The sequence below is a fragment of the Ziziphus jujuba genome, chromosome 6 (assembly GCF_031755915.1).
Source record: "Ziziphus jujuba cultivar Dongzao chromosome 6, ASM3175591v1".
Lineage (NCBI taxonomy): Eukaryota > Viridiplantae > Streptophyta > Magnoliopsida > Rosales > Rhamnaceae > Ziziphus > Ziziphus jujuba.
The window spans coordinates 29,646,979-29,665,806 of record NC_083384.1 but is presented as its reverse complement, the minus strand read 5'-3'; the positions used below and the strand labels follow the sequence as shown (position 1 = coordinate 29,665,806).

The window sequence follows — 18,828 nt, the reverse complement described above, 5'->3', positions numbered from 1 at the left end:
TGGCATGTCAATTTTTCTTTTCTGGTTAGGAAGGTACTGTGTGAGCTATGCAGACAATCTTTAGCTTCAGATGAATGGTCGTGTACCTTGGAAAGGTTCTCTGTTCCTCTTCAGAAGAATCATCTGTCAGTCACACAAAAGACCTTTTTGTTGTAAAATATGGTGGGGGACACTTTATTTCTTGACTTATTTCACTTTGACTGGTTTTGTTAATGGTTGTGAAAGCATGGAATGTTTTTGGTTTTTGACGCAAATGGATTCTAGTACTTAGAAAGCAAGTTTTGTGGCCTCATTTTCAAGTTTTTCTTATGTGCCAAATAAAAGTTTTAAGTATTTTTTTCCCATAGCAATGGCAATGGTGCGGTGCTTATGGTCATTTTTGGGGAAGTTAAGCTGTATTTGTTCTTCAACTTTTGTTACTAATAGTACTAAATAAGCAGAAGTAGAAATTTTTAACTATAATCTTATCTATGATTCATGTCTATATATAACTGATTTAGTAATAGATTGCTATGTTGCATTTTATTAGTAATGGGCTCCGACAAAGCTTTTGTTGTAGTCAGTTTATTTGGGTCTCTCATCTGGAATATACATGAACTGGGTAGGAAGCTATGTCTCTGCCCTTAATTATTAATGTGTATGAGTCCTCCAAGTGATTTTCTATATATAGTTTTTACAGGTTTTAACTAATGCTTGACAGAGATTTAAATCTAAAGCATGTCACTGAATATGGAGTAAGTGGTCCTATCCTATAGGCTTTTAAACTTCCCTTAATCTTTCAGATTGTGGGATTTTGTTATTCCTTGTTTTCCTTCTTGTTTCTTTCATATCCTAGAAGTTCTCAGTTTCCCAAGGAAAGAATGCCTTAGATAACAGACCCCTTAATAAAAGCCAAGTTCATTATTACAAGATCTTCAAAAACGATCAGATTCTTCAAAATTTGCCCATGAAACATGCTATGAGGATGAGCACAATTAGGCAACAATCTCCAGCCTCAGCATATTCATCATTTCATTAGCTTTCCTTTTGTACCAATTAAACAGAAATCATAACAAGAGAAAGGTCTTGAGACAAAAATGCAGATCATCAACACCCTGCAAAATCATATCTATGGTATCAGTTTGAATCTTGATCAGTAAGTTAATATGATTTGAATTGTTTGACTTCGATCATAGTTTCTAATTCAATTTCTCAAGTCCATTGCTTGATCTGTTTTGGAGTATCCGACCATATATTGAGAAGAGCTAGAGCAAATTATCTCTTGTGTTAGCTAGCTTACATAGCTTGATCCATTTGTGAAGAGCTTAATTTTTTTAGATTTTTTTTAAGGTAATAGTAACTTTTAATATGCATCAAAAACTAGTTGTCTAACTAATATTGTTTCTAATGAACCTAAACTTAACAATAGTCGAAATCTTATGAGAATGATGAGGTAAGACGAAAGTTGAGTTTTATGCTACTTTTTCTTCTCTGCCTTAAGGAGAACTGAGTTAGTCTGTCATCAACTTCCTTTCTACTTCTTGAGGGCGCATACTCTGCATCTATCAATCTCCCCATAGAAAACAGAGATCTTATTGACTATTTTAATATGTACAGGTTTTGTTAATCTTAGCGTAAGGTCCATTTTAACAACGCCTAGCTAGAACATGAGTTTTGTACTTTTGGACAAGTTTTTCTTTCAAAAACTCGAGTATTCTTAGACTTTATTCCAAATAGAGTCTTATTTAGAAAAATAATTAACAAAGTTGAACAATACCTTCAGCCTCCTCACCTCCATTCTTCAAATCCCATTTATCTGATCTCTTTCTCTCCTTCATTATTCTGAAATATTGAACTCTTTTTTCTTGCTTTCTTCAAAGAGTTTCTGTGGATGAGAGACTTGAACGTAAGAAACCCAATGCCACAGACATTAAATACAGAAAGGATCAGCTAAGAAGAAAACTACCACCAAAGACAAAGAAAGTCATGTTCATGAGTTTAAGGATTTGGCCTTGGAGATTTTATAAATCCCATCGAATCATGTTAGTATTCTGCCCCCCAGCAGTGGCAGTACTAGCTTAGTGATTAAGACTGTACCTTTTTTTTTTTTTTTTTTTTTATTTGCCCCCGGGCACCCCTTGCCTCCCTTAGACTCGAACCCAGCGTAGGTAGCGTAGTGTCACGGGCCTAACTTTTCCAACACTCCCGTGCGGCACTTAGCACCTCCCTTGCTAAGTAAGCCTTGCCCACAAGCTATGAAAATGCGGAAGCTAAGAGTAAAAGAGTAGGAAGTAGGAGAGTTTGAGAGAATATGGAGAATACTTGTATTGCTAGAATTCTTGATGTGCTTGGATATGCTTGGATGTGTTACAAATGAGAGACCAACCCCTTTATATAGAGGGCTTGGCATGTAGGAAAGTTCTAGATATGTACACATGTCACCCATCTAGTTAGGGTTCTAGATTATTCTAGGGTTATGTACAAGATATTTACATGGAGCATTCTAGAGAGATTCTCATCTACATTAGTCTAGGTTTCTCTTGAATCCTCTAGAATATTCCAGACTTCTCATGGATCTTCATGGAGAGTGTAGAACCTTCCGGTTAAACCTCAAGGGTTTTACTCCTTTTTCGCGGGACGTGACACTCTCCCCCACCTAAACTCGCGACGCCCTCGTTGCGCCTTCTTCCTTGCCCGCCGAATGTGATCTTTGAGTTGCCGTTGTGTATCTTCGTGCTCCCCACTTACTTCACCATCCGGCAGGTCCTTCCCCTTCACCAAGTATTTGGTGTAGTTGGGCATGCCTCTATGTTGACCGACTCGATCCGCAGGTGTGGCTTCAACACTCTTGGCGGGTGAGGTCACTATTGTCGAGGGTGCCATTTTTGACTTACCTTTCGCTAGGGCCTCCGTGCCCCCTTTCCTTACAATGGGAAGTGACTCTTCATAGCGTCGTGCCTTCCCGTCATGCACCTCTTTTTGTTGAGGTGATGGTTTGGCTAAGTTCCCTTCCTTAGCCTCTACGTGCTTCCTCTTGTCGTCTCCACGACTTGAAGCCAATGCACGCAAGCTCCCTTGGTGCAACTCCTTTGGCACATCTTGTACCTTAGGAGGCGTCTTGGCATGGCTTTGGGCATCCTCACTAGGCTTTTGGGCAGCAACCAAGTTGATTTGCTCCTCCCCCTCAACTTGCAGTGCTGACAAAACCTTGGCCTCCCGCTTGCTAGCTTGTTCCGTAGGCACCATGCATGTCATTCCCCCATCCATAATGCATAACTTGTTCGCAAATGGGAGTGGGAAAGGGGAGTGGGAAAGCCTTTACTTGGTTGAAGAAGTCCATACCAAGGACAACCTTGTAGTCATCCATGGACACAACCGTTAGATTCAATTGGCCCTCCCAATCGCCGATGGTGGTTTTCACACCTCGAGCAACTCCTTGGAGCGGCTTTGCGTCAGAATTTACCGCCTTGACGAAGCCCCTTCCTTGTGTTGCCTTAATCCCAAGCCTTTGTGCCTCCTCCACCGATAGGAAGTTATGTGAGGCACCCGTGTCCACCAACGCCTTGGTGGGCACCCCATTGAGTTTTGCCTCCACGAACATTAGGCCACCCTTCTTTGTCTCCTTCGGAGCAGCCTTGATAGCATTCAACAGTTGTAAGGAACCTATACTAGCTCCTTCCTCTTGCTTCTCCTCGTATTGGGTGGTCATGGCATTCAAAGCCTTCCTTTTCGGACAATCCCTAACCCAATGCGGCCCATCACACAAGAAACAAGAGTTTTTAGGTTTGGAAGCATCCTTACCTTCTCTAGGCGGCTTCCACCTTGAGCTTTTTGGCTTGTGTGCACTCTCTTCCTTTTCATCTTCTTTGGATCTACTAGGTTCTCCCCCACCTTTTCCATGGTTGTCTTTCCATTCCTTCGGCTTTGGAGAGTCTCTTTGGTTGGAGTAGTCGATGAAGCCTTCGGCATACGCAATGGCACTAGCCAAATCTTGTACTCCACGCCTCTTCAACTCCGTCTTGGCCCAAGGTTGTAGACCATCCATGAAGTAGAAAAGGGAGTCTTTATCCGATAGGTCCGGGATCTCCAACACCAAGTTGGTGAACTCCTTGATGTATTCCCGGATATGGCCTACTTGCTTGAGTCGTCGAAGGCGACTCCTTGCCTCATCTTCGGCATTCTCCGGATAGAATTGCCTTTTGAGATCTTTTTTAAAGTCATCAAAAGTATGAAAAGTGCACGTACCTCGCTCGATGTCGCTATGCCTCCTTCTCCACCATAACATTGCCGTGTCGCTAAGGTAGAGAGTGGCGGTCCTTATCTTCGAAGCATCGTCCGCAATGCCCATTGCTTCAAAGTATTGCTCCAAGCCCCAAAGGAAATTCTCGAGCTCCATCGCATTCCTTGCCCCGGAGTAGGACTTGGGCTTTGGTACATCGATTCGTGGCCCCTCGCGGATGGTGGATGTCCCCGACGCCACCGCCCTCTTGCAAAGAGCCCAATCACCCCGCATATCCTCCATTTGGGTGCGGATGACATCCAATTCTCTCTCCAACATTGCACGAAGGTCCGCTACCTCCCCCATGCATTGGTCGCGTGTCGCACGGAGCTCCCTCCTCAAGGCATCGTCTAGCCCATTGAGTAACCCCCTCACGGCTTGATTGATGGCAATGTCCTCCGACTCTAGCCCATCTAGGGGACCCTCCAGCGCCTCAAACCGTTCTTGTACTCGGGATGCATGCTCCTCCAAGCGCAACTCTACGCCGGTCATTACATCCTTGGACTTGGACTTATGCCTCTGCTTCCCCGCATTGGGGTTGCGTTGCACTTCACGACCTCGCACTTCGGTAGCTCCCTCCACATTGATGGTAACATCCGAGCTAGCCATCTTGCCTACTTCCACGTTACACCGACGATATGCTTGAGCAGCAATTGGCTCTGATACCAACTGTCACGGGCCTAACTTTTCCAACACTCCCGTGCGGCACTTAGGACCTCCCTTGCTAAGTAAGCCTTGCCCACAAGCTATGAAAATGCGGAAGCTAAGAGTAAAAGAGTAGGAAGTAGGAGAGTTTGAGAGAATATGGAGAATACTTGTATTGCTAGAATTCTTGATGTGCTTGGATATGCTTGGATGTGTTACAAATGAGAGACCAACCCCTTTATATAGAGGGCTTGGCATGTAGGAAAGTTCTAGATATGTACACATGTCACCCATCTAGTTAGGGTTCTAGATTATTCTAGGGTTATGTACAAGATATTTACATGGAGCATTCTAGAGAGATTCTCATCTACATTAGTCTAGGTTTCTCTTGAATCCTCTAGAATATTCCGGACTTCTCATGGATCTTCATGGAGAGTGTAGAACCTTCCAGTTAAACCTCAAGGGTTTTACTCCTTTTTCGCGGGACGTGACAGTAGGCTGTAGTGCTTGTACCAACTGAGCTACCACACTCGTCTGATTAAGACTGTACCAGAAGATGTTTAATTAGTTTTGTCTGTACCAGTACTTTTTGTCACTATTTGCACTCAAAAGCAACAATGCTGGATCAATTGCTAGCTGCAGAATCATTTTCAATTCTTGTTTCTATATGTATAACCTGTTTTAGTTCTAGTTTTCTTTGTTGCTTTTTTAGTAGTACTGGACTCTGTCAAACTTTCTTGATTTGTCGTTAATTTATAATTATTCTGTCAGTATTGTGTGTCAAATATGTGAACTAGACAGTCTTGACAAGTCCTCGAGGTAAATTACAATATTGGCAATTTGGCATGCCCACTTTAAACAGTATTTATTCCCAAGCAGTTTTGAACTACGTACTGCTTGTGCTTGGCAGTGAAATTAAATTCTTTAAACTTCCATTGGTCCTTCAGATTGTGGGGTTTCTTTATCTCATGTATTTTTTCTTATGTCTTTCATATTGTACTCAAGCCAAAGATAAAACAGGCCCTTGAATTTTTTTTTTAAAAAAAAAAAAAAGGAAACAAAAAATGGAAAAAAAGAAAAGACCAAGTTCATTACTGCGAGATCTGTAAAAAGGCCTTAGGGTATTCTTCAAAATATGTATGTCAAACAGAAATCATATATATGACTCATTCGTCATCAATAGGATCATAACTAGGAATTATTAATTCAATGCACAAATTTTTTGTAGCTACTTCAATATTATATTGGGATTCATATGTACACAAATAAATCGATTCTGTACCGCTTCTTTTGTTGCTTTTAGTTACCTTTTTTGGTAAAAAAAACAACTACATAATATTAACATATAATATATACAAGAAAGTTATAGTAAACACATCCATAATGTACATATCTAATCATTTACATATATATATATATCTTTTAAAAAATAAATTGGAATCCTTCAAAAAATATGCAGATAAAAAAATTTAAACACATATCATTTAAAACATAGGCTCTTTTTATAGCAAAATTCATTATATATATATATATATACACATATATATAGTTATGTTACAAAACACATACACACCTGCAATATCAAAGATGCTTTTAACTCACGCCATTAAAGATGCTTTTGAAAACGACATTATGAGATATTCTTGCTGCGGTGGGCTCGACTTTTCAGTTTATTTTAATCACAATCGCGTGACCCAGTCAACCTGTAGTATATAGTTTTTTTATTTTTATTTATTTTTATTTTTTTTAATGTTAAAAAAAAAAAAGGTAAAAAAGAGCTCCTCCCAGTGGAAATCATCTGCCAGGAGCTATTTGGGTGAGTGTATTATTGGTGGATATTTGCAACTTTATGGGAGTTCAAATCCAACAATACACAACTTTTGTCCGACTATTTACAGCTTTTGTAGCCCCCAAACACTATATGACTTGGCATATAATATTGTGCACACAAATCGCTCGTGAAGCTTATCAGGTGTTAAAATAGCAACTTTGGACCTGCAAAGTGATTAATTGTCCGGTTTCTTTCCATTACAACATCTCCTCGTGTGCAACGTTTGGTGTATAGTTGATCTATTTTATAGCGCAAATATATATATATATATTGAGAATCTTTCTTTACGGGGGCCGGCTCTACCAATTTGGTGGCGTAAGGCAGCAATGAAATGGCAAATAATAATAATAAAAAAATAATTTAAGTACTCAAAATTTGTCTTGTTTGGTTTGGTTTTTCTTTTTAAAAAATTTTTACAGGAAAAATTACTAGCTAAATGATCGAGTAACAGTTACTATCGTATTCCTAATTCATACAAAGATAACAGCTATTGTTACATCTCTTAATCCATACAAAAATTGTAAGATAATAAAAGATAGGAGAATATTTACAAGAAAGAACAATTTTTGTGGAATGAAATTAGTTTACATTTACAATATTTAGAATATGAGAGAAATTAAATTAAAAAAATTAAAAGTTAAATTTTTTTTTTAAAGAAATTCTTTAGAAATAATTATTTGTTTAAATAGTTGATTGATTTTAACGCAGAAGTTAAAAAAATATAAATATGTCTCTATAGTTCCAAAAAGATAAAAACAAAACTACTATATTTAACATAACAAATAATTTTTTTTTTATGTAAAAAATACATATAATTAATAAGGAAAATTTTTTTGGGGGGCCCTTTCATTGTTGGCCCTAGGCAGAAGCCTCATTTGTCTTACCCTTAAGTCGGCACTGTTTCTTTACTTTAACATAAAAAATAATAATAATAATAATAATAATGTTTCTTTACTTTACCTTTCTTTGCACACAGAGAGAGAGAGAGTGAGTTCGGAGTTTGGATCTGTCATCTCTAAAATTGTTATACATTCAAAAGGTAGCAAAGAAAACTTTAGTTTTCATCGATCAATTACGCTTTTACTCGTTGTTTTGGAGGTTATATTGTAAACATGGCTTCTTCTTCTCTTTCTTTGGTAATCCCCCTCAAAGAAAAGCATGAGTTTCAAGAAAAATACCATGTGTTCCTGAGTTTCAGAGGTGAGGACACTCGCAATATATTTGCTAGTTATCTTTATGAAGCTTTATGTGCAAACCAAATCTTGACTTTCATGGATGATCATGAACTTGAGAGAGGTGATGAAATTTCACCAACACTTCGCAAAGCAATTCAGGAATCCAAGATTTCAATAATCATTTTTTCGAAAAATTATGCTTCATCCACATGGTGTTTGGATGAACTTGTGCACATACTTGAATGCAAGAAAAAATTTGGACAGACTGTTGTGCCAATCTTTTACGGCATAGATCCATCGGTTGTACGAAAACAGAATGGGAGTTATGAAGTTGCATTTGCTCAACTTGAACAACCTTTCAAGGCCAAGGATGGAATGGAGAAGGTGAAACAATGGAGGGCTGCTTTAACAGAAGCGTCCAATCTATGTGGGTTGGATTAAAAGGATTTTAGGTAAGTTAATTAAGTTATAGCTAGCCTAATTATTAATCAACGCTTACGAATATAATTACATATGTGTGTGTATATATATATATATATATGTATTTAATTACAAGAGACAACCGTAATGTTTATTTAAAGCCTTGCAAAAAATTTTTAAAAATTTGTGTATCATCATTTCAATAAATTATTGTCCCAAGTTATAAAATACCAATCCTATCTGTATGCTGTCCACGTTTTCTTTGCTTGCAGATTTCTCTATATCTTTAAGTTTTGAGAACAAAAATTCTGCATTAATTTTTTATTACTAAAATCCATGTTTTTGTTTTTCTTCAAATATCCATATTCAGACGACTAATAAATCTCTAAGCTATAAATGAACTTTTTTTTTCCTTTGCTGAACAGCACTTCTCTTAGTTATGGATCTAGGGACATCTAAATTAGATATGGAGTTCAAATAGACAAAGTGAACGCCAACTGAAATCAATAAAATAATGACATACCAACAACTTTTATTTATTTATTTATCATCACTTTATATAGATATGTTAGTTCTATTTACCTTACAACTATTTTTTCTTCCATTTATGTAGGCCTGAGGCCAAGTTAGTTCAAAGAATTGTTGAAGATATTTCATTGACACTGCTGAAACATGATCTGTCTTCAAATCATCATTTCAAGAGGCATCTTGTTGGAATAGAAAAAAATATCGAGAAAATTGAACCACTATTATGCATTGACCCAACACATGCTCGCATTATAGGTATTTGGAGCATGTGAGGCATTGGGAAAACCACCCTTGCCAGTGCTGTATTTCAAAGGTTATCAAATTCTCAGTTTGAAGGTTGCTCTTTTCTTTCCAATGTGAGGGAAGAGTACGCAAGACATGGACCAGATCATTTGAGAAAGAAGCTCCTTTCTGAATTATTAAATATTGATCATGATATTTTAAAGATGGACACTCCATTTGTAGCATCACCTTATATTCTTGGCAAACTTCGTCGGAAGAAGGTTAATGGTTCTGGATGATGTGGATAGTTCGATCCAATTGGAAGCTTTAGTTGAAGGATATGATCAGGTTGCTCCTTGAAGTAGAATCATTATTACTACTAGAAATGTGCAAGTGCTCAATAAAGTTGCTGATAATATTTACAAGGTTGAGGGATTGAGCCATATTGAATCTCTTGAGCTCTTCCATTTGCATGCTTTTGGAAGAAATTCTCCTTCAATAGATGACGAAATACTATTACGAAAGGTGGTAAGTTATGCAGATGGAAATCCATTGGCTCTTAAAGTCTTGGGTTCTTTCCTTAATTCCAAAAGCAAAGAAGAGTGGGAAAGTGCATTAAATAAACTGCAAATGTTTCCAAACAAGGACATTACAAATGCTCTAAGGATCAGTTATGAGGGATTAGAAGATAAAGTGATCCAAAGTATATTTCTTGACATTGCATGTCTATTTAATCAGTCTTTCTCTAGAGATCATGCAGAAAGCATGTTAGATGTTGGTGATTCCTTTGTGAAAATACGAATAAGTGTTCTCATTGATAAGTGTTTAATTGAAAATAATGAAACTCGAAGAGACAATGAGCTACGGATGCATGATTTATTGCGCCAAATGGGTCAGACCATTGTTGGTGATGAACATAAAGACCTTGGTAACCGTAGTAGGTTGTGGGATGCTAAAGATATTTGTGATATACTGGAAAGAAATATGGTAAGTGATATTGCACTCAATATTTCTTCTAAGAACCATGTAAATCTTGTAACAAACCAAAAACTTTACATACAAAATCATTTCCAACAAGAAAAATTAGATATGTATACACCACTTTTTTTTTTAAATTGAATTTCCTTATATATATCAATTTTTATATGAATGTTAGGGAACTGAAACAGTTGAAGGGATATCATTCAATATGTCTAAAATCATCAGAGATGTAAATGTTTGTCGTGCAGCCTTCTCAAATATGTGCAATCTACGTATCCTCAAAATTTATTGTGATAATATTCATGATAGCAAGTTCAAACTGTAACACCCCTTCCTGAACCATGTTGAAAATTTTTGCACGTTGACCGAGGTTGACTGTTGACCGTTGACCAAGGGGTCAAAAGTTGACTTTTTGACCCGATTGGAATTCTAGGTTGACTGAGGTACCGTTACGAAGTACATGTAGGCACGAGTTCGTAGACTAGTAGCACGTTGAAAACAGAGCTACGGTTGTGAAGTGCTCGTCGATACGAGTCCGTAGACTAGCGGCACGTCCGATTCGGACATGTGGGTTGAAAGTTATGGACCTGTAGAGTTTTTCAAACACCGTATTATTTTAATATTATTTTTAAACGCATAACGATGTGCCACGTGTGACTTAATGAAGGTGACCATGTGTCACCATGTTGAGAAACCATATGTCAACCACGTGTAATATCATATTATTTTATTTTTATTTTGTGTAATGATATTTTTTATTTATTTTATTTTATTTTCTTTTTCTTTTTCTTTTTCTTTTCTTTTCCCCCACGTGGGAAAACACCTTCTCTTTTCTTTTCCTTTCCTTCCCTTCTTCTTCCCCGAGCCCGACAGAGACAAGAAACACGCAGCAAGGACTCTCTCTCTCTCTCCTTTGACTCTCTCCCCCGGTCTCTTTGACCGGCCTTTTGGCCTGATTTCAGTCGTCGGAAAGCCACATGCACCGGCCACCGGTGTAGCCCATCTCCTTGCGGCCTCAGCTTTCAAATTTCCCGGCCAATCGCCGCCGGACGCGCCCAGATCGGGCCGGTGAAGCCGGCGGCGGCCGGTTAAGTTTTTCCGGCGATTCTTGCCGTTTCCGACAAACCCAGCCTAACTCATACCTCTATTTCACCATTTTCGACCCCTCTGAGTCCATTTCCGGGGTTAGATTGCCCAAAATCCCCACCGTTTGAGAGATCCCTCAAGTTTAAATTCAGCTGAATCTTTCCGACCAAATTCCGGCCACCGCCGGTCGAATTGAACTCAATGGAGGTCGGTAATATGATCCTCATCTCACAAGCTTTCCATAGACATATAATTTGTCAATTTTGGATAACGTTTGTGTTTGATCCCCCGAGTATCGGGTATTATTTACCCGAATAAAATATTAATTTATTTGACTGTGTGTGAATTGTGTTCTAGGAGCACCGGTGAGTCGTGGAATTGATCCCATGGTGGATCATGGTTTAATTGCGTGCTCCAGGTGAGTGACCCACCTTTGAAAATATTTTTGGGGTAATTAATTATATTTATGTCGTGTTAATTTGATATCTGCAGTTATGCTCATGTGGTGTACTTTAGATATAATCGGGAAAAATATTATTTTATATATATTTACCCATTGGTGCTAAATGGAATTTTGGGGTCATTAAGAAATTCTCGATTCTTATTTTATTATGGTTAAATGGTATTTATTACACATGAGCAAGTATTTTCAGTAATTCGTTGTGTTTGGATTTTATATTATTTTTCGGGCATAATTGGGTTAAATATTTTATGAAAATATTTGTTTAAGTTGGTGGTTTAATTTTATAAATTATGCCCGCGGTATTTCAATTGTTGAATCTCGTATTACGAGAAAAGGTATGGTTTTATTTGTTATCGATGTTTTCGTACTGGTTTGTTAAATAAAAATATGTGGGATGGTAAGTGTGAAAATTTAATATATTTCCCACGGTAATTTTGGAAAACGGTATGGTTGGTGTAATAATAATTATTTTAGACGCACTCATACAGTATTGGTGTTCTGGTGTATGGACACATGGTAGCGTGCAAGTATTATGTGGTTTAGCGCGCAAGTATTATGTCTCCCGTGGTTGCCATTGGACCGTGGGCAGGCAAGTTTGATATTGGCCACAGCCGCCCCTCCCTTGGCCGGGATGACGGTTTTAGCAGCGGTACTGTCGGGACGCCGAAGTGCAGTTTGCAAGTTTCTCTCCTTAATCTCCCCGCTAGTCGGTGCTCGGGACGCTGGGTATCGGAGGGCATCACTGGTATATGGTGTGGTGTGTCAAGTGTAATTTTCAGATAAAGTTTCAAACCCCAAAGTTGTTCAAAAATTAATTATTATAATTTATTACATTTTAATTATATATTGGGGTATTTATTTATTTATTGTTTATCAAATGGTTTGATCCCTTGGTTTTTGGGAGGTACGAATATCGGGTTTTGTGAAAATGTTTTAAAAGGGGAACAGTTCCAACAGAGTGAATAGTGAGGGTTTTAAGAGAAATTGTTACCTCAATTGTTTATTTATTTATTTATGTAATTGTTCGGTATTGGTTAATTAAATCCCTTTATTTGGTATATTATTAATATTAAAGGTGTACAGTAGATAGGGTCACTCACTGAGATGATTAGCATCTCACGCTCTTAAATTCCGTTCCCCTAGGTCCAGGTTGGAGACGTTGATTGTCCGGGGCGAGCCCAACGTCTCAGTTCGTTGCCGAAAGTTCAAGAAGTATTTCTTCCCTTTTTCCTCTCTATCTTGTATTGCTTCTTATATGTCATTGTATAAATTCCACATTATTTGTATAATGCTCTATATACTGTATTGGACGTGTAGTTATTGTCTATGCACTGGGTTGTTGCTGTTATTATTTGAAGTGCTGAAATTTGTGGAATCAATTTGTAGTATTGTGGGAGGAATAAGGGGATGTTTATAGAAGTATGTTTTCAGTGCAGGTAATTTTCGGTTAGTCCTACCCTTAGGGGAGGTGCTGCCGGATTTTCTGTTGGAAGGTTCGGTGGTATTTCCCTGGGATCAGGGCTTGTCTAGGGTTCCGGGGAGGAATTCTGGATGGGTCCTGACAAAACTATACCTTCCACAAGGTCTTGATTCTTATCTTTGGGAGAGGTTAACCTATTTTCAGTGGGATTTGTACCTTTGAAAACGTTGCCATCAAGTTTTAATCTCAGAAATCTTGTTGAACTGATACTATGTGACAGCAATATTCAAAAACTTTGGAATCGTGAAGCTCAGGTATGCTTGGATTTTTAACTTTCTGGTAATAAGCTTAATGTTTCACTTAGTTTTTATTGTATCAAATGTCAAAGTACATGAATATATACTAAATAATTGTAGCCATCTTTCTACATCCCGTCACAGGGTCTTCCGGTGTTAAGAAGGATGGATCTTAGTTATTCCAAGCTCCTCACAAAAATACCAGATCTGTCTCAGCTGGCCCTGAATCTGGAAAGTATAAATCTTGAATGCTGTTCAAGTTTGGTTCAGGTTCTTCCATTCGTTCAAAGTCTTCACAAGCTTACTAATCTAAATTTGAACGGTTGCTCCAAACTTAGAGAATTTAAAGAGATATCAAGGAGCAGATGGTATTTGGATCTTGTAAATTGTGGAGGCATTAAGAATTTTCTGAGCAACAATTGTCAGCAGAAGTTGACATTTCTCAAAAGTTTTACAAACAATATTTTGTCTCTCTCCTCACGTGGATCCTACAGTTGCCAAAAGTTTCTAGTGAATTTAACAGTTTTACATTTGCGAAGTTTACCAATAGAAGCAGTGCCCTTATCAATTGTGAGTCTCTCTGGTCTTGTTGAATTAGATTTCGGTGAATGCAAAAGACTTAAAAGTCTTCCAACCAGCATTTGCAAGCTGGAATCTCTTGAATCACTAGATCTACGTTATTGTAGAAAACTTGAAAAGTTTCCTGAAATCTTAGAGCCTATGGAACACTTAACAAATCTTACCATATCCAGAGCAGGAATTAAAGAATTGTCGGAGTCCATTGATAATCTAATTTCCCTTAAAGCATTGACTGCACAATCTTGCAAGGAAATTGAGTTTCTCCCAAACAAGTTGTGTGATTTAAGGAAACTTACATCTTTGTACCTCGAAGGTTGTTCAAAACTTCAAAAATTGCCTCCCCTTCTATTGGATATTATATGAAAATGAAAGCTTAAATTTGAGGAGATTGAAAAAATACTTGTTTGGTAAACCAAAAGAGGGTGGCTGAGACTAATTAAAATTGAAGGAAGAGAAGACAAGAGCTAAAAAATACAGAAGGAATGCTCATTATTATTTCTTTATTTTTTAAAATTAATACAAAACAAGAGTACAAGCCTATATATAAGCTAAAAGAGGCGGTTCCAAAGTAACTACCGCCATATGCATGCTTTGCTGTTTTCTTCTCTATACAAGTAAAAATACAACTCATGAGGACACATGTCAATCTATCAATTATCTAATCAATACATATAAAGCTAGCTTACATGTGGCAACTTGCTATGGCTTTAGTAAACAATTTTGACTCCCTTTCATTAATTGCTATCATCAATTGCAACATTAATTGCAACATAAGTGTAATTTCTTGAATCTTCACCACTCAACCAACTTTGCCAAATTACAAATTATTATTATTATTATTATTATTTTAACACCCCCTCTTAATTTGTACTTTTGGCAAAGCTTTTAAAGTCTTCTAGCTTCTCTGTTATTGTCTGCTTTGTAAAAATGTCTACAAGTTGCTCAGATGTGTTGACAAATTCAAGTTTAATTTCTTCTTCTTCGATCAAATATCTGATGAAGTGATGTCAAATTTCTATGTGCTTTGTCCTGCTGTGGAACACTGGATTTTTTGTCATTGCTATTGCTGACATATTATCGCATCTGATAATTGTTGGAGCAGTTTCTTTATGTTGCATATATGATAAAAGTCTTCTAAGCCATACTGCTTCACTTGATGCATCTGTAGCGGATATATATTCTGCTTCGGCCGAAGATAATGCCACGGTCCTTTGCTTCTTTGATGACCAAGAAATTAGTTTTGTACCTAAGCAAAATAAATATCCTGAGGTGCTTTTGCAGTCATCTATGGAGCCTGCCCAATCACTATCTGTATATCCAATGAGCTTGTTATCTGCTTCTTTGGCATACTTAATTCCAAGCTTTCTGGTACCCTGTAGATAGCAAAGGATTCTCTTTACTGCAGTGTGGTGATTTTTACTTGGCTCGTGCATGAATCTGGAAACATAACTAACAGCAAAGACAATATCTAGCTTGGTATTTGTTAGATAAATGAGGCATCCAACTAAGCTTCTGTAATTTGTTGCATCAGCTTTTTCTGCACCATCATCCTTACGCAACTTCTCATTTAATGCCATTGGTGTAGACATCGGTTTACAGTCGTCCATGTGAAACCATTTGAGAACATCATTTAAGTATTTTTCTTGAGAAATAAATATTTCTCCTTTTGCCTGTTGAACTTGGATACCAAGAAAATATTTCATTAGGCCAAGATCTGTCATCTCATATTCTTTCATCATTGCTCTTTTGAATTCTTCTACCATTTTTAGGTTAGTACCAGTATAAATCAAATCATCAAACATGTAAGCAGGCAATGAGAATATCTTGCATACCTTCTTTTTTGACATATAAAAAGGGCTCACTTGGACTCTGTTGAAATCCATTTTGTTTGAAGTATGAATCAATTTTGCTATTCCAAGCTCGTGGTGCTTGCTTTAATCCATATAATGCCTTCTTTAATCGTAAGACTTTGTTTTCTTTTCCTTTGATGGTGTAACCCAAAGGTTGTTCCACATATACTTGCTCTTTAAGTTCTCCATTAAGGAATGTTGATTTGACGTCCAGTTGATAAACAGGTACCTTCATTTGAGAAGCTAATGTAAGAACTGTTCTAACAGTTTCCATTCGAGCAACTGGTGCGAATGCCTCATTGAAGTCGATTCCTGGTTGTTGTGAATGGCCTTTGGCGACTAGCCGTGCTTTATACTTTTGAAATGTTCCATCTTCTTTGTACTTGGTTTTGTAGACCCATTTAAGTCCAATAACATCTTTACCTTCAGGTAGATCCACAAGTTCCCATGTATCATTGTGCTTTCTTCCCCGTAAAAAATTACAGAATAATTTTTTCGAAGTAACTGGCCAACACTTAAGAGATTTGATGTTAAGCTAGGAACATAAAGCACATCATGGATGTGTTTAGAGTTATCTCCTTTAGAGTTTACTGCTATTACTTCTTTTCCTTTAACTTCATGGGACTTTCCATCTCCAAGCTTTACTTTAGATAAAAAGTTTTTATCCATCTTCATAAAGAGTTGTGGATCACCTGTCATATGACTACTGCATCCACTATCCAAAAACCATGTATGTTTTGATTCTTGTTTAACAGACATACATGAATAAAATACTTGACTATCTTCAACCTTTTCAGAATAATTAACTTCATTCCTTTCTTGCATGTCTTTATACCAACAATCTCTTTGTGAATGATTAGAAATTTTACACTTTGTGCATTTAACACGACAATCTTTTGACTGATGCCCAGGTTTTTGAAAAATAATGCAATAAGGTTTAGAATTACCCAGGAAATTTCTTTGTTCATAATTGTTTCTTCCTCCTTTGCCTCGGCCTTGATTACCACGTCTTCTTCTGAAGGAACCTCCTCTTCTTGTTGAGTTGCTTGTTGAGGTTGCTGAATTCCTTTCTGTGATGTTGCAATTTGATTTGAATGCTTGCTCCACAGGTTGGTTAGAAAACTTGCTCAATCTTTTTTCATGTGCTTCAAGAGAGCCAAATAGTTTATCCAAAGAGTATGTTTTCAAAGTTTTGGATTCTTCTATAGCTGCAACAATATGCTCGAATTTGCTGGCAAACATCTTAATATTTTTTCTACAATTTTTTGATCAGCAATAGTATCTCCATAACTTCTAATTTGGTTAATAATTCCATAAACTCTAGAAGAAAATTCTTAGATATTTTCGTTTTCATTCATTGCTAAATTATCGAATTCTCTCCAAAGAGTTTGAAGTTTAATGGAGATTACCTTTTCATAACCTCCAAATTGTTGTTTTAGAATTTCCCATGCAGCTCTAGATTTTGTTGCATTTGATATTCAAGGGAAGATACTTTTGCTTACCCCTTGTTGAATGAAAGGAAGTGCTCTTGCATCTCTTTGGATGTTTTACTTGTACTCCTTATTTGCTACTTCTGTCCAGGACTGCAGCTGCTCTGGACTTGCAGGCTCATCATAGCCTTTTTCAATTATATCCCACAAATCTTGTGAGATAAAAAGAGTTTTCATTTGAATGCACCAAAAATCATAATTCTCACCAGTAAAGATGGGAATTAAATTTTGGGCATAACTAAAGGTTGATTGGTTATTGGCTTCCAGGAGTATTTTATAAAGGGGGCAAGAACAAGGCTCTGATACCAAATTTGTTGGATATTATATGAAAATGAATGCTTAAATTTGAGAAGATTGAAAAAATACTTGTTTGGTAAAAGAAAAGAGGGTGGCCGAGACTAATTAAAATTGAAGGAAGAGAACAGGAGAGCTAAAAAATACAAAAGAAATGCTCGTTATAATTTCTCTATTTTTTAAAATTAATACAAAACAAGAGTGCAAGCCTATATATAAGCTGAAAGAGGCAGTGCCAAAATACTACCGCCATATGCATGCTTTGCTGTTTTCTTCTCTATACAAGTAAAAATACAACTCATGAGGACACATGTCAATCTATCAATTATCTAATCAATACATATTAAGGTAGCTTACATGTGGCAACTTGCTATGGCTTTAGTAAACAATTTTGACTCCCTTTCATCAATTTCTATCATCAATTGCAACATTAATTGCAACATAAGTGTAATTTCTTGAATCTTCACCACTCAACCGACTTTGCCAAATTACAAATTATTAGTATTATTATTTTTTTTTTAACACCTTCCACATGCTTTGTCAGTTTTGGAGGTCAAACAATGTGAGAGCTTGAAATTACTACCAGATATTCCATTATTTTGTACAGTTGTGGATGGAAGACATTGTACATCACTGAAGAGAATATCAGATTGGAGGACTGCAATCCAAAACATCACTGGAAAATATACTTCATTACTTGACTTTTTTGGTTGTGGAATGTTGGATCAGAATACACGCAATACCATCATCCCTCACAATGGAATTTATAAAATACTTCAATCTGTATGTTTATGTCTCTCCTTAACTAGTTTCTATTTAACAGGTTTTGTTATCAAGGTTCTTAGTTTCCAATTCATATATTGTACAGGTCAATTCAATTTCAGAAGCTGAACTTGGTTATCCTGGTGACCAAATTCCAAAGTGGTTCAAGAATCAAAATTCGGGGACTTCGCTGAAAATTACACTTCCTCCATTTTTGAATAATGACAACTTCTTGGGTTTGGCTTTTTGCATTGTTCTAGAAGTGAATAAAGAGATACCTTATGCAGGTGTTAGTATTAATTTTAAACTTGATTTCAAAACCATTGATGATGACTGTCCTAGTGAATTTCAGTCAAGTATGTTGGTTTTGGCAAACAAATTTTTAGATCACATGTTCATTATGTATGTCTCAAAATGGTCATTGACGTTGTCGTTGCGACTTAATAGTTGTAGCAGCGTCTTTGCATGTTTGTCATTCGTTCTATGACTATAGTGTTAAGGAAAATTTCAACTTAGGGAGTGAATATT

At 37.0% G+C, this 18,828-nt stretch overlaps 3 protein-coding genes across 3 annotated transcripts; 2 read left to right on the top strand and 1 right to left on the bottom strand.

Moving 5' to 3' along the window:
• Positions 1-7,728: 7,728 nt before the first annotated feature.
• On the top strand, positions 7,729-8,350 carry LOC107424050 (disease resistance protein Roq1-like). The gene has a single exon (XM_016033738.2). It carries the CDS (start codon positions 7,847-7,849, stop codon positions 8,348-8,350), a length of 504 nt encoding a protein of 167 aa, XP_015889224.2. The 5' UTR covers positions 7,729-7,846.
• Positions 8,351-9,364: 1,014 nt separating this feature from the next.
• LOC107424051 (TMV resistance protein N-like) lies at positions 9,365-14,267 on the top strand. The gene is made up of 5 exons (XM_048464117.2): positions 9,365-9,427; positions 9,506-10,066; positions 10,236-10,332; positions 13,234-13,343; positions 13,446-14,267. The coding sequence occupies exons 1-5, from the start codon at positions 9,365-9,367 to the stop codon at positions 14,265-14,267; spliced, it is 1,653 nt and encodes a 550-aa protein (XP_048320074.2).
• A 644-nt stretch (positions 14,268-14,911) lies between these two features.
• Positions 14,912-15,667, bottom strand: LOC125419056 (secreted RxLR effector protein 161-like). The gene has a single exon (XM_048464118.2). The coding sequence runs from the start codon at positions 15,665-15,667 to the stop codon at positions 14,912-14,914; it is 756 nt and encodes a 251-aa protein (XP_048320075.2).
• Between the last annotated feature and the right edge of the window lie 3,161 nt (positions 15,668-18,828).

What these genes read in the sequence shown, in the direction of transcription:
- LOC107424051 (XM_048464117.2), top strand. Translation starts at nt 9,365, where the DNA reads ATGGTTCTGGATGATGTGGATAGTTCGATCCAATTGGAAGCTTTAGTT. An exon ending in ATATACTGGAAAGAAATATG is followed by an intron (nt 10,067 to 10,235) that starts GTAAGTGATATT and finishes TATGAATGTTAG; the next exon opens with GGAACTGAAACAGTTGAAGG. An exon ending in TTTGGAATCGTGAAGCTCAG is followed by an intron (nt 13,344 to 13,445) that starts GTATGCTTGGAT and finishes AAATAATTGTAG; the next exon opens with CCATCTTTCTACATCCCGTC.
- LOC107424050 (XM_016033738.2), top strand. Translation starts at nt 7,847, where the DNA reads ATGGCTTCTTCTTCTCTTTCTTTGGTAATCCCCCTCAAAGAAAAGCAT.
- LOC125419056 (XM_048464118.2), bottom strand. Translation starts at nt 15,667, where the DNA reads ATGGTAGAAGAATTCAAAAGAGCAATGATGAAAGAATATGAGATGACA.